Raw genomic sequence first — 23049 nt, forward strand, 5'->3', positions numbered from 1 at the left:
AAGCGACCTCGATGGTTTGTCTCGTGGGCCTGGAGGTGGTGGAGGGGCCAGCCCGGGCAGGGTATGGTGGGCGCCGCACATGGACACACCAGGTCAGGTGGGCTCCCTTCTTGGATGAAACTCTTCATGGTCTTCTGGCTACTCTGACACTCCTCATCCGCTCCAGGGAGTGGAGCCTGCAGGAGGATGCCCTTGGCCTAACCCTCGTAGGTGCTAAACCATGGAGGCAGGTCCAGGGACCCCACCCAGAAAGCTCTGACTTCCGCTTCCACCCAACAAAACACCGCATGACCTGGCAACCAGGGTCTAGAATCAGTGCTAGAAAAACGTACCACAAAACGCTTCTCACGTCCATGGGTTTTGTTGGTGGTATTTTTTTTTAATTTTGGATCAACAAAAATGAACATAGCAGGCTCTCAGGTATATAAAACAGGTAATATTAGGTAAACATACAAACTTCACCTTTACAAAAAAACAAACCACACACACACATTTCTGTTAATACACATAAAGCACAATATCTTACCAAAAATAAAGAATTTGGATTCTGTCCAAACACTGGCAGCAGAGGGAGTGACCGCCACCACGGCACCAGGGTACGACAACACAGATAGAAGCGGCAATGCATCTCATGTGCCGCGCGGGAACACAGCATTCTAGGTGTACACTGCGGGGAACAAGGTGTCACTCAGCCACAAACAGGGGCTCTGGGGCAGGTGCCGCAGGGACGGCATACGATTGGTTGACGCATAGTTCTTTCAAAATGGCTTAAATTAAAAAATAAAGCAGGGTAAGGGAGAAACACAAAGCCAGAAACATTTAGGAAATGATGCATAGGTAGGTATACCATGTTTATTTTAATACATCTCATTAGTTTGCATCTTGCTAGGAAAAATACCGTCGCACTGTCCTGACAGTTACAGCAGCCTGTGTGTTATCGGTGTAAATGTCATCCAAGAGATAATTTAAAAAAAAAAAAAAAAAAAAAAGCTAGCCAAAGAGTAAAAAGGAAAGCTTAATAATCACTTTATGGTGTAAAAAAAAAAAAAAAAAAAAAAAAAATTTCCACTTAAGGCTCTCAGGAAGGTTTCTGTATGGGCTTAAATACTACAGCGAGGAGGTGTGGTTTCTAAAGTTCGCGTGGCGGTTTCCAAGACATTCCTGCTTTCTGCGTGCCCCTGCAGAGCCCGCCAGCACCCCTCTGGAGTCGTTCCCAAAGCAGGCTCTGCATCCTCGGCAAAAAAGCACCTGTGACCACCCGGACAGAAATCCAGTCTGCTGAGACCTCTGCACTTCCATCCCACGGGAGCGACCCTCCATCTCGTCGAGTTTAGATATTTTTGTGAGTCCGTTTTGTTTTTGTCATGTTTTGTGGTTTTGTTTTCTCTCTCTCTCTCTCTCTCTTTGACAAGGAAGCTTCTTACTGCTTCACCGAGTGCTACAATACTTGCTTTGATGTCACATTAAACAAATGTGCACTGTCTCTTTGTTCTCCCGAGTGTTCTTGGACACAGTTTTTCACGGAGGAGAACAAAGACCGCACACTGGCAATAAAGCACCGTACATAGTAGGTTCAGGAATGTAACACGCCATGTACATCCATGTCCCAGGAAAGGGCTGCGGCTCATCCTCACCTCACATCTGCAGGGAGAAGGGAAAGACAGACACTGAGACCACCGACCAAGTGAACCACCCAGCACACACATCACTACATAGGAGGCAAACAGGGTGAAAACATTTAACCCAATCAGGGGTACACATGGATTTCAAGTTTTCATGAAATTTCCAGAATCACATTTGCCACATTAGCCATGTTGCAGTACCCTGACAGGAATTGGGATTAGGCTCCCAGCATCTCACAGAAGAACATGTCTAGAGACCAAGCCCCATTCTTCCATTGTACAGATGGGGGAAACTGAGGCCAAGAATGGTTCATTTGCCCTTCTCCCTGCCTTCCTTTCTTCCAGCCGAGGGCTTAGATGTGATTTCTGGAGCTCTGGCAGCCACCTTGGCCCATGAGACAACCCTGAGAATGGAGGCCACCAGCCAGACAGAAGAGTCTGCACCTAAGCAGACCTATGCTGATTCTTTAAGAACAACTCTTCCGCATCCTATGTTGCCGCTCCTTCACACACTCCAACACTTGGGCCAACTATAGGCTGAGCATGAGTGCCAGCCAGGCATGGGACAACAGGAGTGCCAGCCTCTCACCATGGGATCTGTCACAGCAGGCCCATGGAGGCCAGAGCCTAACGCTCTGTAGAAACAGAACCTGCAGGCAGGCACAAAACCACTCATCACACCACACTTTGGGCAAACGAAGCCAAGGCTGGCTGACCAACAGTCCTGGACTACTTCAAAGACCCGCCCAAGTGGATACTTTCCTCCCAAGAGGCTCCTCATGAATGGACCTCACCCGCAGGCCCAAGTCCCACATTGCAAACAGGAGCCAGGGTTCTCAGACACCCTATCTCTGAGAGCCTCCTCTCTTCTAAAGAAACTATTTGTTTTGGCCGCCATGGAGTCCCACGTGCCAGGAGGAGGAACCAGGCCAGACAGGGCTCCAACTTTCCCAAGCCAGGCGGGCCAATGCCAAGGACCAGGAAGGCTTGAAACTGCCTCCTCCGTGATGACAGCGACTGCCTAGGTCCCATCTCCATCTGGGAAGTGACGTGTGTTGCTAGGAGACGTTTCCCAAGCTCCCTTGCAGTGGAGGGATGGCAGTTGAGAAAAACACAAAAGTCACTGGGTGGAATTTCCAGGATAGCTCTCTAAGGGTGTTATTTTGCCCTTTTCCCCCCTCACTCCTTCTTCCAGCCTGGAGCACAGATGTGGTTTCTGGAGCTTTCGCAGCCACCTTGGGCCATGAGGCAACTGCAGATGGATGCCACTAGCCAGACAGAAGGGAGACCCTGATGATACTTCAAGACTACCCTCCCTGCTCTGCAATCCCACTTTTAGATGAAAGTCATGAAGCTCGACCTTATCTCAATCCCTGTGCTGTCTGGTGTCACTAGCAGCCAAATGCAATTTCCAACACAGGAGCCGACAGCCCTGTGCGTTTATAAAGGATTTCCAGATATATTCAGCCTCCAACAGTCCTTATCTGTAATCTCAGTTAAGCCTCAGTTTTTTCATCTGTCAAATGGGGTGGGTGATCCCAGAGTGGTCAGGCGGTCAGAGCAGCCCCACCGCTGCTCAGGTCGCCCAACCCATTCCATTCATGTGCAATGCTCCTGCGTCCCCAATCAACGACAAAGAGAAGGACAAAGCTGAAGGCAGGCTCCCAGAGTGGGAGTGAGCCGCGGGCCAGGGCGTTCTGCGAGGCAGGAGCAGACGGGGAGCAAGGAGACCCAAGCCCAGCAGACACCATGAAGGCCAATCAGGGCCACGTCCCTGCCGCACCCGGCGAGACAGGAAGCGTGATTTGCTGGTGTGATCAGTTGGTTGCACTTCCCCGCCCTGCAGGACTCAGCATGTCCGGCGGACAGGTCCTACCTGGTTGGCTGCTTTAGGTGGGTTTTAACCTTTTTCTTTTCCGTTTTTTACCTGACTCCCTAGGCCTTCCTGTTAACAAAAGGGCACGGCAGTGAGTGGGCCAAGGGATGGCCGTCGGGGTGAAGAACTGAAGCAACAAATACCTACGGTGTTTATCTTTCCAGAAGAGAAGGCCAGCACCCTGGCATGGAGAAACTTCTGAGTCCCCTCGTGCTCCCAGGGCCCAGACACAGCAGGGCACAGAGGCCATTCTGCTCCTGGGTGGAGTCCGCTCAGTGGGGTGAAGGAGAGACCCCAGCCAGCCAGGGCAGCTGTAGTCCTCGAACTTGCTCCTCCCGCCCATCCCGGCAGGGGCCCTTCTTCAGATTCTTCTCATCTCAGCCCCGTGGCCCACTGATGAGTTGGGCATCTTATGCACTCCCAGCCCCTCTCAGTGAGGCCTGAACCTCCTCTCCTGTCAGTGCTGCGGCTTGGGCTCCCCACTGGACACCTGCAGGCGTGGGATCTGCCTCCTCAGCAGGCATCTGGCCCAGGAGCAGGCCAACAAGTCCTTCAACAGCAGCCCAGATGCACACAGTCGTGAGCATCGCGCTCCAGGGGGCCACCTAACACCCCAAAAGCAAGGCTCCGAGGATCTGTTCTCGAACACCAATGCCAACGAAGGCAGCCACTCACCTGTGTCCTCTTCCCGATAATCCGGATTCAGGCTGGTGGTTGCGCAGGCGCACTCCAAATGCTCCTCTAACCTCACCTGGACTTCTTTTAATTTTGGTTTCTTCCTGACGTATTCCACCTTGGCCACCTGTCCGACAGAACACAGCCCAGCCATGAATGCCTGCATGGAGTTTCAGACAACACGACGTGCTGGGAGCCAGGGACAGGCTGGGAGGGAGGAGAGAGCAGCCTGACCTCTGACCTCTGACCTCCTCCCAGGAACGCTACCTTGTGGTGGAGAGTGTAGGAGTACCAGGTGAAAAACCTACAAGCTGCAGTGCAGTTTTTTGTGTGTGTGTTTTAGTTTTTTTGAGTAGGATCTCACCCTGTCACCCAGGCCAATCATAGCTCTCTGCAGCCTTGAACTCTTGGGCTCAAATGATCCTTCCACCTCAGCCTCCCACCTGTAAGCACAGGCCACCATGCCCAGCTAATTTAAATTTTTTTTTTTTTCTGGTAGAAATGAGATCTCGCTATGTTGCCGAGGTTGATGTTGAACTCCTGGACTCAAGTGATCTTCCTGCCTCAGCCTCCCAATGTGCTGGAATTTCAAGCGAGAGCCACCACGCCTGGCGTTGGAGCATGGCATTTTGTAGATTCATCCTATTTTTGTTTAAAATAAACCCAAAGGTTCACGTGTGCCTGGGGGGTCTGAAGGATGCACACTGCTAAGGTGTGGGAGTTTGGGGGTTCTGGGGTGCAGGTGGCCAGGGAAAGTGTTTGCTTGTGTGTGGATGTGCAGCTGGAAAATGTTTTCAAATGATCATGTTGTTATTAAATACATTTTAAAAGCCAGGCTGAGCATGGTGGCTCACGCCTGTAATCCCAGCACTTAGGAAGGCCAAGGCGGGAGGATCACTTAACTCCAGGGGTTCAAGACCAGCCTGGGCAACATAGTAAGAGCCTGTCTCTAAAAACAATTTAAAAACTAGCGAGCCATGGTGGCACCTGTAGTCCCAGCCTACTCAGAAGGCTGAGGTTGGAGTATCACTTGAGCCCAGGAGTTTGAGGCTGCAGTGAGCTGTGATAATACCACTGCACTCCAGCCTGGGCGATATACCAAGACCCTATCTCTATTAAAAAAAATTTTACAGCCATGGCCTAGGAATGGGGGGTTCGTGGCTGTATCCTAGCCTGAGGTTGTTGTGGACTTGAGAGTCCAGATGATAATCCCAGCTGCTGGCCTGATGAGGTCCCCACCTCCCTGCCAGCCCCCAGGCAGCAGGGCCAGCAGACCCACAACCGGGGTCCCCTCATGACTCCCCCAGGTCCAAGGCTCTCCTTGGGCTCAGAGAGGCCTGACCTCGGAAACCAGGGCCAGGAACCCTGGGCCATCACTGAGGCTCCACAAGATGAACCGGGAGGAGCACAGGCTGGTGGGCTGTGGCTGTCAGGCACAGGCAGCTCAAAAGCGAACCAGACCTCAGCCGAGTGTCTCTCTTCAGACTGGACTCTGCCTGTCTGCAAGCCACACCTGCCCTCAATTCTCCAGGCACAGAACCACAACATAGGGGTCCTGCCTCCACAGCCCCTTCCTGGGGGAGCTGAAGGCAGACAATGGCCCAGTCCAGGCCAGAGAGGGGGAGCTTCAGGCATTCAACAAGGGAGGCAAGAAACACACACACACACACACACATGCACACATGCATAATGCACATACAAGCCCCGTCATGGGAACACAACTCCACCCCCCACACACACCTGTATAATGCACACACATACCCTGTCATGGGGAGGCAACTCCACCCCCCACACACATTCATGCAGGCATAATGTACACATGGGCCCCATTATGGGAATCTTACTACACACACGCCTGGCATCAACAGACCCCTAATGCACGGCCAGGGACCGCGTGAGTCGAGCACCGGCTCTCCCAGCCCAAACCCCAGCACTCATGTCATCCTCCCAACCACCCTATAAGGAGGCACGACTGGCACCTCCATTCACAGAAGAAGAAACTGAGACACAGGCAAGCCCTAATTAAACCTGTCCCTAACTGCTAGGCTGTCCCACCTGCCCCCTGGGGCACATGCCAGGGAACAGCCACCACCTTCCTGCCCTCCCAGGCCCTGGGGAGCCGAGCACCCAGCAGGCGCTCCATCTGTGCCCACGGAACCAGCCCTGCCGCATACAGGGTCTAAGTCCAAGAACAGCCCCCACTTCACCCCTCACGGTTCATGGGGAAACTGAGGCTAGAAAGGAAACAGAGGCCGGGTCACCCCCTGAGCACAGGGGCATGGGGGAATGCACACTGCTGGGTGAATGAGGAGACCTCAGCACAAGGTCAGATGCCCCCAGCCCAGTGGCCCTGCCTCCCAGGCAGTCAGGAGGGTAAAGGAGGGAAGAGGGGAATGTTTCCCAACCTTCTTCAGGGGGTGGGGTGGGGGACTCTGGAGACTGGGCATCAGCAGGACCCCCAGGCAGAAGGTCAGCTCTGCACCCTGGGACCAGGCAGGCTCCGAAGGTAAGCCAGTCCCTAAGGCACTGGAGACCAGGCTTGTCCAAGGCTGAGTTAATGGTTAACCCACAGTGCAAAGGGTGCCTGCAGGCGTGTGAAGTGGTCTGGCCTGCCTGGGGCATGAACAGACAGCCAAGTATGAGCTCAACAGGTGCAGGGCGTGGGACGCCTGGGGTCAGGAGCCAGCTCAGAAACAGGACCTGGCCTGGGAGGTTTCGCTACGTCACAAAGCGTGAGAGAAAGCGGCCAGGACACCGCCGCTTCCTGGATGGGGTTCCGTTCCATTCGGGAGGCTTCAGACCAGTCCCCCAACTCCCGCGGCAATCTGCCCCTTTCCCCAGGACAGAATCCTCCAGAGAGGCTTCTGCAGCTGTGCACACACTTCCACCTCCCATCTGGAAAAGGGAAGCCGATCACACCCACTCAAGGGTTGAGGAATAAATGAGGCTGCACACGCAGAAGCCCCCAGAACTGAGGACAAAGCCAGCCTTCAGGAGTGGGCTGCCACCGGCGTCTATTCTAACACAGAGCCTCGAAACCAACCCGCCCCCTGGTCCCCAGGCTCAGCACAGTACCACCCCCCACCCACCACAGGCAGAGAGTGAGTCTAGAGTCATGCTCCTGTTGAGGGCCTGGGGTGGGAGAGGCCCAGCCTAAGGATGAACTGCAGCAAAGCCTCAAGAGGAGCAGCAGGGCCGCCTGGGACCTCAGCCACCCCCAGCCCTCCAAGCATGTCTTTAGCCCTCCCTGAGTCAAGAACTGCCAGGTAGTAACTAGGGATCCCAGTGCACAAAACCAGACCCAGCCCCCTCCTGCCTTGGCAGGGGCCGAGCTCCTTCTTCCCCTCCCCTGGAGGCCCTGGACACAGGTCCCAGCAGGTGGAACAGCACCAGCCTCACATCCTGCCACCTCCTGGGCTCAAAGCACCCCTACTCTGCTGCTCCCACCCACCCTCAGCCTCTGCAGGGGCGGCCAAGTGAGGCATGGGGCAGGTGGGCTCTGAAATCTGGGTTCGTGGGGATGGGCTCGGGCAGGGCGCCCTGTTCTGCTTCCAGCCCTGACCCTCCGGGTGGCACAGCCTCTTTGGTCAACAAGCAGCCTCACCTAGTTCCCTCGGCAGGGCAGATACCAGGGCCTGGCTCGGCAGAGACGGCAGGCCCATCTGGCCAGACACCAAAGCCCAGGCGAGGGGCAGGCTTGCTGTCTCATCCACTCAAGATGGCCAGCCGCCGCAGGTATGTGGGCTCCCAGGACACAGCAGAAATGCCGCCCCTCTGGGCACCGTGCGAAAGGCACACGGCACGGCCGCTCGTCTGGGAACCCACTGTCTCCTCAGACAAGCCCATTTTTATCAAACAAAAACAAACAGCGATTTATGATTGCACCTGTTTCTGAGTATGCCAGGATTCTGGGCCGTTCCACCACCTCTGTCTGGCCAGGAAATAGCTGCATTTTTCTCCCAAGAACACAAAATGAATATTGGATTCTCACAAAAACCTCCTCCATAAAAGAAGGCCAAGTCCAAAGAACAGAGACTACAATGTCCTCAGGACCCCCACGGTAGGTGGCCCGGCCCCCAGACCCAAGCTGGAGCCCAAGTGATGGGGGGGTCTCCATGTCCTTCCCCTTTTTCTGTCCCAGAGATGTGGGCTGCACCTCATCACACCAGATATTCCAATTTCCCACAGCTGAGTTCATCTGCATCGTAAGCCTGCCCACCGCAACACTACTGGCACGAACTCACCCGAGACTATAATGAAGGGACGCTGTCACCCCTCTAGACCTGGGATGCCGAGTCCCTGCTGCTACAAAGCCTAGAGGCTGCAGACACGCCCTGAGGAGGGCTTGGGACAGTCACTCCCTGCAGGGGACCCCACCCCAACTCCAGGTTATGTCCTGACCCTTTCAAAGCTCCAAGGCAGAGTATCAGCCATGAAAGACACGTGACTGGACCGCACACGCCCGTCACTGTAACCCTCACAGCTACCCTGTGAGGACGCCATCGTGGTCCATTTTAGAGATGAGAACACACAGCACAGACAAGGGAAGCCCCTTGCCCAGGGTCACACAGTGTTGAATCTCCATTCCTAACCTGCACTCCTTCTCACCTCTTTCACAGAAAGGAAGCCTAGACTCCAAAAGAGCAGAGCCCTGGCCCCATCGCCCCACAGCCCAACCTGGGGGTCTCTCAACAGAGACTTGGAATGTCACTCAATCCAGATGCTCACTTGGGTCATGAGGATCCCAGCCGGGCGTAGTGGCTCACGCCTGTAATCCCAGCACTTTGGGAGGCCGAGGAGGGCAGATCACCTGAGGTCAGGAGTTCGAGACCAGCCTGACCAACATGGCGAAACCCCCATCTCTACTAAAAAATACAAAAAATAGCCCGGCATGGTGGCGTGTGCCTGTAATCCCAGCTATTCGAGAGGCTGAGGCAGGAGAATGACCTGAACCTGGGAGGCAGAGGTTGCAGTGAGCTGAGATCAGGCCACTGCACTACACTCCAGCCTGGACAACAGAGTGAGACTCTGTCTCAAAAAAAAAAAAAACAAAAAAAAAATCCCTCAAATCGGGCATGGAGGAGGTTCATACTTGTGATCCCCGGAATTTGACACCAGCCTGGCCAACAAAGCAAGATCCAGTCTTTATAAAAAAGAAAAAAAAGAAGATCCTGCCTCCTTCAGCACCGCCCCCACATCCACTAAGAATGGAAGCAATGCCCAGGCCTCAAGCTCGTGTAAGAGTCCCCTGCCCAGCCTGGCTCAAGAGGACCCCCACTCCGCCCACCTAGAGACTCCTGCACCAGACCCCAGAGAGTGGACAGAGGCGTGGCTGGGAGCTTCTCACCCAGAACACCCCAGCCACTCCGTTCCAGGGAGCAGAGGCCCATCCCGAGCACCAGGTGAGCACACACCTTCTGGAAGCCTCCAGCCCATCAAGGCAGGCTCAGAGTCAGCTCCGTCCCGGCTAGACCCCTGCAGCCCTCGGGCTGGCATCTCATCCCCATGGTCCATGTCCAGGCCCACACTCCTGTCCTACCCCCGAGGCTTGGGTCTCGGGGAAGAGTCAGGCGTCCAGGGACCAAGAGCTGACTGTGCCAGGCAGAGTGCAAGGAAACACCCACCCAGCTGGGGACCCTGGCCAGTCTCTCCCCGAGGCTGCCGGTCAGTCACATCCTGGTGATCCCAGCAGGGCCTGTGCTGGGCAGTGACCACTCCTGGCTTCACTACCATCTTCTAACAAGAGACCTCTGAATGTTGACTGGAAGAGCATAAAAAATGGAAACGGGAGGTGCCACGCCCAGCCTGGGTGGACAGACTGTGGGGGCCCCTCCCGGTCAGCCCCAACCCCGCTGACCTTAGCTGACCCCATGCCCACTCACAGGCATGGAGTCTGAGGCTCTGGGGCCCATCTCCTTCTCACCAGGTTGACAGCCACCTCTATCCGCAGTGGCAGGACCAGCCTCTTGGCTCAGCCTCCGCAGTGGGGCTCCTGTTTCCTCTGACCTTTGTCCCCTCAGCCAGAGCCCCTGTGTCCGGAGCCGGATGTTTTCCTCCAACCCTCGGATGGGTGGGCAGGGAGAAGACGCCTCCCAGAAGCGGGAAGGTGAGGGGGGCCTGGGTCTGAGGAGGTGGGAATTGGGCTGCCCGGCTCTGCTGCAGGACACAGCCCTGAGGTCTTAGGACACCCTGTCCCTGCTTGGGCTGACCAGGACCCTGTCCCGCCAGATGAGACCCAGAGGCAGAGCCCGGGTCCCGGCTCCACCACTGCACAGAGCAAAGCAGGGGCCACTCCCGGAGGGGGAACTAGCCCTCATCCCCAATGTTGCACGGGCCAGAGGGTGCTGGAAGCCCCTAGGCCCCACCCAGCCTGCTCCGGGGGCCGGGGGAGGGAGGCAGCACTGCCCTGTAGGGCCAAGCCCTCTTATCCTCACCCCATGACAAGCCAGGGTGGGAAGGGTGGGGCCTGCCCAAGGCTGAGCCATGGGCTGAGAAACTCTCCCCACACCTCCAAGGCTCCCCCAACACCCAGAACTGACATGAGAATCTCTAATGAGAACAAGACCACAGGTATCCCGGACTCAGAGCTCACAAGGGCCTCCAACATACAACTTGGGAGGATGCCGAGGCCCACAGAAAGGCAGAGGCTGTGCCCCAGGGAGGCACACAGGACAGGGGACGGTGCTGGGCTCACAGCCGGGGCACTCGGGCCACCGGGACCTGGAGGCCCGAGTCAGGCCCTCCCTTCCCCTCCTTCCCTGACCCCCTGGCAGTAAATACCCTCTAAGGACAGAAGAGTGCCCCAGACAAGCATCCGCAGGGCCCTGGGAAAAACTCGGGGCTTCGAAAGGGGATTGTGTGGCCTTGGAGATCCCGGGTAGTAAGATGTGGAATCTGCTTACTCAATACCCAGGCACCTCGGAGGACCAAGTCCCCAGAGGCCAAGATAATTCCCAGTTACGAGTCTAAAGTGCCTGGTCATGTGACGAGGAAACGGCCCGGCTGGCTGCAAAGTCCTTCGTGGAGAACCTTCTCCCCCTGCCCCATCTCCCTCCAGGGTCCTGGAGTCACAACAGTGGGGGGTGGGGGATGTGAAATAATTATTTTCTAAAGTCAAAGAATGGTTACTAATGTAACCCCAAAACTGAAATCCTCAAACATAATTTCAGTGATCCCATATTCCAGGAAGAGCAGGCTCAGTGGTCACCAAATCCTCAGCTGACTCGAGCCCAGGGGGTCTAGACCAGGCTGGGCAACACAGCGAGATCCCCAACTCTACAAATAATTTTAAAATCAGCCAGGCTTGGTGGCGTGCACCTGTCATAGTCGGGCGGCTTAGCCCTGGGAGTCCGAGGCTGCAGCAAACTGTGATCGCACCACCACACTCCAGCCTGGGCAACGGAGCAAGACCCCGTGTCAAAAAAAAAAAAAAAGTCCTCAGCTGAGGCCGAGCCAGGAGGCTCCGAGTCAAAGCAACAGCCTCCTGGACTAGGGGGGCCGCGCCCGCCTGCACCTGCTGCTCAAACGCGTGGGTCCCGCAGGTCAGATGGGAGCATTAACAGCACTTTAAACCAACTGAAGACAGTTTCCAGGGAGAGGAGCCCTAAGAGAGCCCACCCCTCCCAGATGGGAGCCCTAGGGAGGTGTTAGGCCTCACAGAAGCCAGAAGATACCTTAGACACTCACCCTGCAACCCCGTCCCCAAAACTGGAGACTGATGCCCCAACAGGCAGGAAACCTCCCTTGCAAACAGGATGGCAGCAGCCCCGGCTCTCTCAGAAGGGCCAGGCCCTGCCTCAGACCCATTGCACACGGGAGGAAAACACGCAGGCCAAAGCCAGCCCACCCAGGGCGCTGTATCCTGCAGGTCTCTGGGCACACTTCCCTGAATGCAGGGAGAAGAGGCCCAGCCACGCAGCCCTGGCCCTGGGACCTCAGCAACCAAAGAAGACCTTCAGCAAGTTTACCCGGGTGCTGCTCCTCCCCCAGCGCAACCCCAGGGAGGAAGGCCCTGCTGTGGCAGGAATGCCAGTGCCCCCAGGCTTCTTACGCTGAAATCCCAGCTCAAGGGGATGGCATTAGGAGGCAGGTGTCTTAGGGAAGGCATGAAGTCCTTTTTTTTTTTTTTTCTTAGAGATAGAGTCTTGCTGTATTGTCCAGGCTGGAATGCAGTGACTCCATCACAGCTCACTGCAGCTTCAACCTCCCGACTGCTTTCTAAGGCACTGAGACTGCACTGGTGCACCGGTTTGCCGCAGCCTCGGACTCCCAGACTGAAGCTATCCTCACACCTAAGCCGCCCAAGTACGACAGGTGCACGCCACCACGCCTGGCTAGTTTTAAAATTCTTTGTAGAGTTGGGGATCTCACTGTGTTGCCCAACCTGGTCTGGACTCCCTGGGCTCAAGTCAGCTGAGGATTTGGTGACCCTGACCCTCCCACCTCAGCCTCCAGAGTAGCTAGGACCACAGGCACGTGCCACCACGCCCGGATAATTTTTGTATTTTTTGTAGAGACGGGGTCCTGCCATGTTACCCAGGCTGGTCTTGAACTCCTGGGCTCAGCGATCCTCCAGCCTCAGACTTCCACAGTGGCTGGGACTACAGGTGTGAGCCACCTCGCCCGGCCTGCTTAGGTTCTAGGGGTGGAGCCTTCATGAATGCAATCAGTGCCTTAGACAACAGACTAGGGAGCCTGTTCACCCCGCCCCTCACACTGAGGGCCGAGTGAGAAGGCATCATCTATGAACCCAGAAAACACAGCCCCAGCAGAGAGAGTCTGCCGGCGCCCTGATCTTGGACTTCCAGCCTCCAGAACTTTGAGAAATACATTTGTTGCTAATCAGCTCCTAGTGGATGGAATTCTGCTACAGCAGCCTGAAAAAGACAGGCACCACCCCCAACTTAACGAAAGCGGGGCTCACCCTGGGATTCTGCAGAGGGAAGTCTGCTATCTGGCCTGGAGCCCACCCCAAGCCCTCCCTCTCCTTCTCCTGGGCTGCTCTAGGGGAGAAGCCAGGGGACCCTCCAAAGGTCAGGCACTTCCAGAGGCAATGCAGGCTCTGAATACCCACCCCCTACTCCTCCTGCCACGCACCACAGCCCCCACTGAAGAGCCTGCAGAGGACGCTCCAGGTCCCGGGGACGCCAGACAGCTTCCTGCTAAGCAGCTCGACACCTTGCAAGGCCCAAAACAGCCCCCGCACTGTGGCCTAGAGCGTGGAAAGGAGGTCAGACTCATCCCCAGAGCATCAGAGTGGAAGGCCCAGCCGGCCCTGCCTTTCCCACACCCCCAGGTGCTCCTTCTCCTCCCTGGGCCTCAGTGTACCTGCCAGGGAGATGGGAGCGCAGCCGTGCACCCCCCCCCCACCAGCCATGCCAAGAGCACCTTGTGGTCACCTGGGAGGGACCCTGGCTGCCTGGTAGGGGTGGCCCTCGGGCTGGGGTAGGGAGGGAGGGGCCGGGCTCACCTTGACGCTGCGGTGGTGGATGCGTGAGGGCTGGCACTTGACACTGCTTGTGTTGCAGCAGCCGGTGCAGCGCTTCACCTCCACGCACGGGGGCCAGATCAGGAAGTTGGCGGACGTGGGGTCAACCTGACTCCGAGGAATCTCGTAAATGACCGTCCTGGTCTTGCAGACAGCGGGGACAGCTTCCTCTGCAACGGCGGGGACACAGTGAGCAGCGACTGGCCTCTGCGACCACCGCCCCACCCCAGGGCTGGGGCGGCTCCAGCTGGGCCTGGAGGGCAACCAGGGTGAGCCACAGGCCAGGATTCCTCCTCGGCAGCAGAGGCTGAGCTGGGAGCAGAGGCTCATGGGCGGGGTGGGCAGGAGGACCACACATCCAAGTGCCTGCAGGCTGGAGGAACCTGGACAGGTGGGGCCAGTGACTGGGGGGGCAGAGCAGGACTTAGCAGAGAATCCTACAGCACTCGCTGGGGTGTTCTGGCCTTCAAGACTGGTCTGAAGGGTGCAAAATGAAGACCCCCACAGCAAATGTCACCTGGGGAGGGCCTGCTTGCATCAGCTGGGACCAGCCACCCACACATCACACTTTAAGGTGGAAGATACAAAATCCATCCTCATGGAGGAAACCACAGCTCAGAGAGGGGGGTCCACCTGCTCAGGGCCACAGAGCAATGAGCAGCACCAGGGCTCAACCCCATCAGGTGGGACCCCAGAGGACGTGGGACTGGGGTAGAAAGCAGCGACTGGCCCAGGAACCTCCCAAACCTGCTAGCTCCTCCTCAGGGGGCAGGAGGGCCATGGGGCTGCCCTGTGAGAAGGGACAAAATATCCCCCAAATGGATGCGGGGGTGGAGCCGTGAAGCCAGGCGTGAGTGGGGCAGGGCATGCAGGGTGTGGTGAGGGCGTCCGGGGCGCGCGTGTCCCCACCGGTTCAGCAGCCGGCGCGGGAGCACAGTGCCCACACTGTGAAATTAGGCACGACCATGTTTCCAGCAAGGTTCCTGGGAACAAGCCCCAACAAGACGGAGCACTTAAGGAATTTATGATGGCTTTTCTCCCCTGGAAGTTCTCTTGGCCCAGACCAGGACTCCAGGAGGAGCAGGCGGGCTGGGGCAGGAGACACCCCCGAAGGAGGGAGGCCTGGGGAGAGGCCAGAGCCAGAGGCACCAGGGCCAGGCCTATTTTAGGGAGGAGGGAACGGGTCACTCGCCTGAGGCCACTGTGTTGGGAGAGCCAGCAGCTCCTCCCCACCCAGCCCTGCCCTGCCGATTGCGGCCTCCTCCACTCACCAATGCTTCTCTTCCTTCGAATGGGCAGGGGCCGCTTCTCAGCCGCATGCTTGGTGGCGTGGACCCCGTGAACTCTCAGGCTGGTGTCCAAAGGATCCTCACTCCCTGCAGGCGGAAGGAGAGCACCGTGACTGCTCCAGGCCTGTGCGCTGTGCCCTAGGCCTGTCCAGCCACACTTCCCACAGACCAGCTTTGGGAGCCACTGGGGAACAGGCACCTGGCAGCACAGCCCCCCACAGCTCCCTGCCATGAGGGGCAGGGGGCGCCCCTGGGAGAACCGTGATTCCCACCAGGGCTTTTCAGATATGCAGGAGATGAAACGCCTGAAACTGCAGAAAACGCCCAATTAGCACAGAGAGCCCCAAATGCAGGGGCCGGCAACGAAGCTGAGGGCCCTTCGGGGAAGAGGCTACAGGCAGCCTCTCCTCTGGTGCCTCCTCCGAGGTAGCCCAGGTGAGCGCTGCCTGGGTCAGGAGGGGCTTGAGGCTGCCCGGCTCAGTGCACCTCTCCGAGGGGCACAGGGCGAAGCCAGGCCCCACCTCTGTCTGGGGGCTGGAGCAAAGGAGAAGCAGAGGCCACTGAGATTTCTGCAGGTGCCTATACGTCTCCCTCCCTCCCCCTCACGAAAGCACTCCCCGAACAAGTGGCCTAACCTTTGAGGGGCACTGGAAACAGCCAGACTGGGCTGTGGGCCAGACCCCACTCATTCCTGAAATGAGTCTACTGTAGGGCCAGCGGCCATAAGGAGAGGCAGGAGGGCACGTGGCCTCTCATGGAGCCCACACCGAGGAGTTCCCACAGCCTGACAGAGGGAGGCAGCCTGCGGAAAGGGGTTGAGAGAAGCTGGCATCTGCCAGCCGTGTTTACAGCGAGGCGGCCAGGTGCAGGTGGGGCAGTGGCCCAGAGCCAAGACCAGCACTGACCGGGGAGCAGAACTGAGAACCCTATCCCTGTCGCCCCACCCAGTGCACACACCACCCCATTCACAGGCGCTGATGGCTACGGCAGACAGGCTGGGGGAGTCTCAGGTCTCTCCGATTCCTGCAGCAGGGAGAGGACCCACAGTCCTGCCCATGGATACTGCCCGCACCTGGACACTGTGGGTGGCTCTGGGCCTCCTTGACTTGGCCCCCTGGTCCCAGCTTGGGGGGTCTCTTCCCATCTCCCTCCCTCCTGCCTCTCTAGCATATAACCAAGGGAGAACAGGCGCCGAGACAGTGAGCCTCACAGCCAGGGTGCCCCAGAGGCACAGAGATCTCCCCACCCCCTCCTGGGAAGCTTGGGAGGTCCCGGTCACCAGCCTAGACAGCTAAAGGGCTCTGCACCTCCTGGGTTCGGGACTAGAAGCCCAAAGTGTCTCTTCCCAGCCCACTGAGGCATTCGTGAGCGTCCACAAACCAACCAGAGAAACCTCAGCTTCCTCCGCACCCCGAGGAGCCTGAGACCCGCAGATTTAAAATTAAGTCCCGCAAACCTCACACAAGGTGACAGGCAAAGATGAAGCCCGCCCAGAGCCCAACTTTTTACCGAAAATGACTCAATGTTCCAATGACACTGATTTTTTTTTTTTGAGGCTCAAAATAAGATCAGAACAGAACGACTCACGCAGTAGGAATTTCCCATCAACCAACTGTTACAAGCAGCACTTCTTTTCATGAAAAAGTGACACTTCTGAGTCACATCCTGGTGGTGCCCATCTTGCCATGGCCAAACCAAAGAGCAACCGGTCCACTCGCCACTCGTAGGAGAAAATTCAATCGTAACACCCGCTCCCATTTTCCGATGCCTTGCGATAGCCACGTTTGCATCGGCCACTTTACCAATGACAGTTTCTGTGTGTGCGGTGGGTGCTATCACTTCTTTACATCCGAGGAAACTGAGGCCCAGAGAAATATAACAAGACGAGGAGGAGTGGCTCACAGGAGCCTCTGCGGTCTGCGTCCACAGTGCATGGGCCCTCCAGCCCTGGCTTAATAAACAGAGAAGACGGCAGCCCTGCTAGTTCACTGACCCTGAGAAAGCCTGAGCTGGAGAATTTCTTGAGACAAGGGACAGAAGGGGAACAGCTCCCAGTCTAACAAGCCCACCCTTTGCCCCCAGCTCAAGATGCCAAGAGTGGACCATGCTCCCCAAAGCCGCCCTTTCGATCTACACTGGCTGAGACGTGGCTCAGAGCAGCAGCCACCCACAGCTCAGCAAACACAGCTCTGAGCAGCCCAGGACCAGGCCCAGGTGGCCTGGCCGGCTAGAATCACCCCTGAAACTGCTCCCAGGACAGCTAATCAGGAGGCTTTCCCTTTTGTCTTTTAGGCACAGATGTCCCAATGACAACTCCAGGACAGGGAGAATCTCCCAACCGTCCATCCTGGTCTGACTGGCCCGAGATGGGGATGGGGATATTTATGTTATCAGCCGCTGGATGAACCATGGGCAGCGGGCCAGACTGCTTTGGGGAACAAAACACCTCAGCTGCCACTGCACACGGGACAAACAGGCCCTAAACGCCGGCTGCCGGTCATTAAAAGACCACATGCTGGCCTCCGGCTCTAAAAGCCACAGGTGACAAACCTTCACTCTTCCCTCCAGCACACCCTCCGAATGAAATGCTCGGGCTGTACCCCTGCTCCTTCAGCCACAGCCAAGGAGCGGCCAAGCCCCCAGACAGTGCCTGGCTCAGTCTCCTTAACTGTACAATGGGGACGCAGCCTGCATGCTGGGAGGAGCCAAATGCCAGTCACAAAGCCCCACCCACCTGGAGGAGGAGTCAGCATAGCTGGGGCGCACACCTGGGATTCCTCCAGGCCTCTTTCTACTTCCTACAGTGTTAGCCTTAGAGGCACCTAATGCCGAGAACATCAGCCTGGAAGGGTTATAAAGGAACCCCGAGGGAAAGTTCATTACATTGCGTTTCTCCCAGCACCCAGCCCCTTCCTCATGAGCCCTACACTGTCCCCTGCCCCTAAGAGACCAGAAGCACCTCTGGATCAAAAAGGGAGTACAGGACCCGGAGGGAGGCTTACCCCAGGAGAACTGACCTCAACCAGTTTACAACCCTCCCTAGGAGAGAGAACCTGAGTTAAGGAAAAGGCATCCCCTACAAGCTGGAGAAGCAGCCGTTGCCTCTCCTGTCCTCAGGCGAGAGACTGTGGGTCCCTCTGGTTCCATTTCCAGCCACACCTGGGGAGGGGACTGAACAGGACGAAGGAGGCCCTGCTGTGTTACAAAAGGTCCCCCACCAGGGGCAAGGCTGGAGGCGAGAGAGGAGGTAGATGCCACCCCCATATTCTCACACCCAAAACCTCCTAGACACTAGCAGAATCCTATTCAGACCCCAAAACCTCTCACAAGACAGGAGGGCTGAGATCGGCGCTCTCTGCCTTCCCTGGGGCAGGAGGAAAGAGCTCCAGGCACATGGCTGCAGGGGGAATTTGAAACCGACTAGGAGGACTAGCTTAGGGTATCCTTTTTTTTTTCTGTTTGGACCCTACAACCTAGAAGCCCCTGGGTCAGGAATGCCATCAGCATACGCCACGGAGCTGCAATGCTAAAGGCGATAATGGGTGGGGGTGGAGGAGGCGGGGCGCCAAGACCAGAATAAGAATAGTCCCAGCAGAAAGTGAATGGCCCATTTCCCTGAGGCTTCCAAAGCTAGTCCCACGAGGAGGCCCAGCTCTCCACAGGCCCCCTTCTGCTAGCACCCCCCCAAAAAAAGGCCTGAAACCTTCTCCGAGAAGCAGCCCCCCCCAACTTTTCCAAACCTATCCAGGACCAGCGAGATTCAGGCAAGGGTTCCCCGCCACAAACCAGAGCCAAATCCCTTTCCCCAGAGTTACCCATGGAGGGACCGGGTGAAAACCCCCCCCGCCCAGCTGTGCTCTCCGGGTGAAACTACCGCCCCCGCCCCCGATAAGGATCAGCCCAGGGATTTCCTGGGTCAAGAAACTACAGAAACCATCGGCCTTGTTAGAAAATGGTTTTGGCATGAAACGAAAATAGTTCATGCCTCTCCACCACCATAATTAGGTACAAATTTCCAAATGACTAGACCATGTGATTTCACTTAATCCCCCCCACGCCCCCCCCCCCTTTTTCAGAGTCCTTTGCAGAGAGAGAGAAAAATCTTCATGTCATATACATTCTTCCAATTCTGCGGCCTTTAGTTACTCTTTTTAATAAGTTTATTGCAGACCCCCTTTTTAAACCAGGTTAAGGCTCAAATGAGAGTTCCCAGGCCGAGTGCGCATTTTGAAAAGGGCGCCACAAAGGCCTGGAAGAGAGACCTCGCCTTCTAGGAAGGGGCTCTCTGGCCCTGAGGGGGCGGGCGGCCACCCTACACCCTCGCCCCTCCCACCCACCGGTGGTCCCCCCGGGGTGAGAAGCCCCTTTAACCCTTGCCAACCCGGGTCCAACTCTGCAGCTGACATTCGCTCCAAAACTCTGTGCTTGCAAATAAACTGTGTTCGCTACTGGCCCGGCCCCAGGGCCCGAGGGTGAGCCGCAAAAATAGCCTCAGGCAGCAGATGCGTCTAAGGCTTTTTATTGGGTCGTGAAAACAGTAAGACACCGGCTTCTGCAGCCACAGAGGCCCAGCCCTGCGGCAAGAACGCGGTACCAGCTCGCAGGGATTACAAAGGGGCGGGCCCCGCCCGCCCGCCCGTCGGACCGGGAGTTGCGCCTGTCCTTGGGGCCTCACTCCGCGGGCTGCCCGCCCGGCGCACGGGCCAGGGCTCAGCGCCCAGGGTCTGGGCCGGATCCCGCCGCTCCTCCGGCCGGAGGGCAGGCGCGGGGCCCGCACACCTGGCGGGGGCCGCGGCTGAACTTTGTATGACACACGCGGCGTTTTCCTTAAAGGCGAAAACAATCCTGGGGCGAGCGAGCAGCCTTCGGCCGCCGCTGGGAGAGAAAGTGGAGACTGGAAGAGAAACTCCTGACTCATCCGCCCGGGCGCTTATGGCCGGGGATTGGATTCTGACCTTTCGGTGCGCTCCTGCGCGGCGCCCCGCCCGGCCCCAGCTCGGGGCGCACAGGCCGCCCGCCCGCGCCCTCCCCGCGCGCCGAGGGAAGGGGCGCGATTTACCTACGGAGTCTATCTCCAGGAGTCGCTGGAGGTCCCGGATGCTGTGGATCTGACTGTGCGCCAGCCTCTCGATCACCTCGCGGGGGATCTCGGCTTCCTGCAAGCAGAGGCCACACGGTCAGTGCCCGCGGCCCCGACCCCGCCGGCACGCGCCCCCGGCCGCCAGGAGTGCCGCCGCCCCGGGCCCGAGGAGACCCCGCGAGCGCCGGCCGCAGTCCCCGCCCCAGCCCCCGGGGAGCCCTCGCCCCGGCCCTGGAACCAGAAGCCGGGGGTGGGGCTGGAAGAGACCCCAAATTCTCCACCCCATCCATGTTCCGCCCTTTGCAAAATCAAAGCCTCCCCCCCTTTATATTTTCAGACAAAAGCCCCCGCACTCCGGCCCCTCCGCCCGGGGTGTCAGTTACAGAAGGTATGGGGGCAGCGAGGGGGCCGAGAGTTTCCGATTTAATAGTGAGATCAACATCTAGAAAGATCAAGTTAAAATGCGTCACGGGTCGGCGAGAGTCACGGCAGCCCTAACACTTTAATCCAGGCAGGGCTTAAATTTCACGCCCCGGAATCCCGGGCCGAACCCGTGGAGAGGTCTCTCCGTCTCACAAACACACGCACGCGCGCGCAGACACACACACGCGCACACACATCTCACTCACACACTCGCCCCACCCCGGGCTCCGGCCCAGCCGCGGCCCTAGCGCCGACTAAGACGCCTAAATCCAGAAACCTCCAGGGAAAGCGAGGGTTAAACTTCCATCTCGCACAGCTCTCCTGGCCCTGCGGAGACCACCCTCACCTCTGGCCTCCCCCACTCCCCTCCCCGATTTTTAAGGAGAGTCGGGGGTCGCTGGAGAGCCTGAAGCACTAAGTTCCCACGACGGGGGCTGTGGAAAGTCATTCATCACAGCAAAGCTCCCGGGGATGGGGATGAGGATGGGGGGGCGGGGACGCCGCGGTGGGAGGGTGCGGACGCCTGGCCCGGCCCCAGCTCGCCTGGCTCAGCCACCTGTAAGCAGGCCCGGGCGGGCTGCGCCGGCCCTGCGCCCCGCCGGGCTTGGGGACTGGGAACCGGGGGCTGTGGCTTGGCGCTGCCTACCCTGCCCGGCCAGGGGCTTCCGCAGCAGCCGCCCCTACCTGTTTATCAGGCGCCCTTCTCTCCTCCCCAGGCTTCGCCGGCTCACACACACACACACACACATACACACACCCCCTTCCCCACTCCCCGCACCCCGCTGCTGCAGCGCCCGCTGCGCCCCAGCTTCCCTTCCCCGGAGAGGACCCTGCGCCCCCCGAAGTTTCTCCCCACTCGTCCACCTCGCTGTTCCCCTGTCCCTCCAAGGCAGAGTAAGCGACGCAACACGCTGGAAACTCCCCACACACACTTAGGCATGGCAGAAAATAGAAACCAGTTGGGAAAATTTAAACATCGACCACCCTAGCAGAAACCAAAACGCTCTCTGCAGAGCCCGCGGCGCCCCAGCCAGCGGGGGGTGTGCGCCGGAGGAGCCGGCGCAGGGACGGGGCGCGGGGGCGGCACCAACCTCGGCCAAAGCATGGGCGAGGTATCCGCAGCCGAGGAGCAGCAGGCAAGCCCAGGTCCTCATCGCGTCCCGAGGCGCTGGAGGCTCGGCGGAGAGGCGAGGCCGCGGGGCGGGCGCTCCAGCCAGGCTCCTGTGGCGGCGAAATTCAGTACCATCCCTTAGGGAGCGCGGCCCGGAGGAGGGTGGCGCGGGGAGCACGGAGCTTGCGGAGCGCGCCCGGCGCGAGCAGTGAGTGCAGAGAGGCAGGCAGCGCCAGCAAGGAGGAGGAGAAACAGGGAGTGCGCGCCCGCCGCGCGGGGAGCCTCCTGGGCCGCCGGGTAGGGGGTGGGGACGGAAGGGGCGGAGGGCGGGGGCTGGGCTTCTTCCTCGGTGCGTTCCCGGTGCTGGCCGCCGCCGCGCTCGCTCCCCGGCGCTGGCTTCAGGAGCGACCCGGCCGGTAATTCTGCATATTTGCGGGCATCAGCCCCGAGAAGAACTCCGGAGGGAAGCTGGGGCCGCCGCCGCCGCTGCCACCACCACCGATCACCTGTCTGGACGCCTGGCCCGGCCCCGGCTGCGAGCTGCGAGCGGCCCTGCGCGCCCACCGCCGGCCCCGCGCTCGCCTCCGGCCTCCTCTCGCAGCCGCCGCCCGGCCGGGCACAGCGCGGCCCAGCACCCCCTCCGCGGCGCGCCCTCGGCTCCGGCGCCGCGCTCCGCCCTCCGCCCGCCGGGACCGGGCAGCGCCCGCGGCCGAGCCGCCTGGCAGCCGCCACCCGCCCGGGGCCTCGCTGCGCCGCCCGCGCCGGCCTGAAGGCGGGCGCAGGGCCGAGCCGGCGCCTCCGCCGCAGCCGCCGCCGGGAGAAGAGGAGGAGGAGGAGCAGGAGGCGCAGGCCCGGCTCGCCGGAGTTGGGCGGGCTCCGCAGGGCGCGCGTGTGGAGCCGGCCGGCGGCGGGGAGAGGGTTATAGCGCCGCCGCCGCGCCCCTCCCCCGCCCCCCCCCCCCCGCCTCCCCCGGATTCCGGGCCCAGGACCCGCACCTCGGAAGCGCGCGGGGTTCGTGCGGACCCGGCAGGGCCCGGGCGCCGCCGCCGCGGCAGGGAGCACACACGCGCTCGCGCAAGCAGCTAAATCCATCAAAGCCCCGCGCCCGGCTCCGCGCCGGGGCTCCGCGCCCCTCCCTCGAGCTTGCCCACCCTCCAGTGCCAGCTGCAATCCTGCGGCACCGGGTGGGGAGGGAGGAGGCCGCCGCAGAAGCGCCGCCGTCGCCGGCTCGCCTCTCTCGGGCCCCAGCGGCGGCAGCGGGCAGCGCCCAGAGCTGCTGCGCCAAAAAGGGCGAGAGAGCCGGTCCCCGCCCCCGCCCCGGCGCTCCGGCCGCTCTCCACGGTTCGGATCCAGGGCCCCAGCCTTACCCTCTCCATAAAAGGAGGGGGAGTCAGTCTTTGGGGAAGGACGGGGGCGGGTTTGGGGCACTCACCTGGCGGCTGCCATGCGCCCCCGCCCAGGATCCGAAGCCTGGGGCATCTGAATG

At 59.1% G+C, this 23049-nt stretch overlaps 1 protein-coding gene across 5 annotated transcripts; it reads right to left on the reverse strand.

Moving 5' to 3' along the window:
• Positions 1-358: 358 nt before the first annotated feature.
• Positions 359-22902, reverse strand: PDGFA (platelet derived growth factor subunit A). 5 transcript variants are annotated; one of them, XR_013414996.1, is made up of 9 exons: positions 22559-22902; positions 21544-21673; positions 20009-20105; positions 14932-15036; positions 13643-13830; positions 4174-4300; positions 3646-4048; positions 3499-3567; positions 359-1641 (listed from the first exon to the last, which is right to left on the reverse strand). XR_013414996.1 is itself a non-coding variant. In XM_028845421.2 (8 exons), the coding sequence occupies exons 2-7, from the start codon at positions 21604-21606 to the stop codon at positions 3512-3514; spliced, it is 636 nt and encodes a 211-aa protein (XP_028701254.1). In that variant the 5' UTR covers positions 21607-21673; positions 22559-22902; the 3' UTR covers positions 359-1641; positions 3499-3511. The 5 variants fall into 5 exon arrangements, 3 of the variants coding, with proteins under 3 accessions (XP_028701254.1, XP_028701256.1, XP_077852059.1); XR_013414995.1 differs by lacking the exons at positions 21544-21673; positions 22559-22902 and adding an exon at positions 20799-20927; XM_028845421.2 differs by lacking the exon at positions 3646-4048.
• Positions 22903-23049: the final 147 nt, after the last annotated feature.

The sequence above is a fragment of the Macaca mulatta genome, chromosome 3 (assembly GCF_049350105.2).
Source record: "Macaca mulatta isolate MMU2019108-1 chromosome 3, T2T-MMU8v2.0, whole genome shotgun sequence".
Lineage (NCBI taxonomy): Eukaryota > Metazoa > Chordata > Mammalia > Primates > Cercopithecidae > Macaca > Macaca mulatta.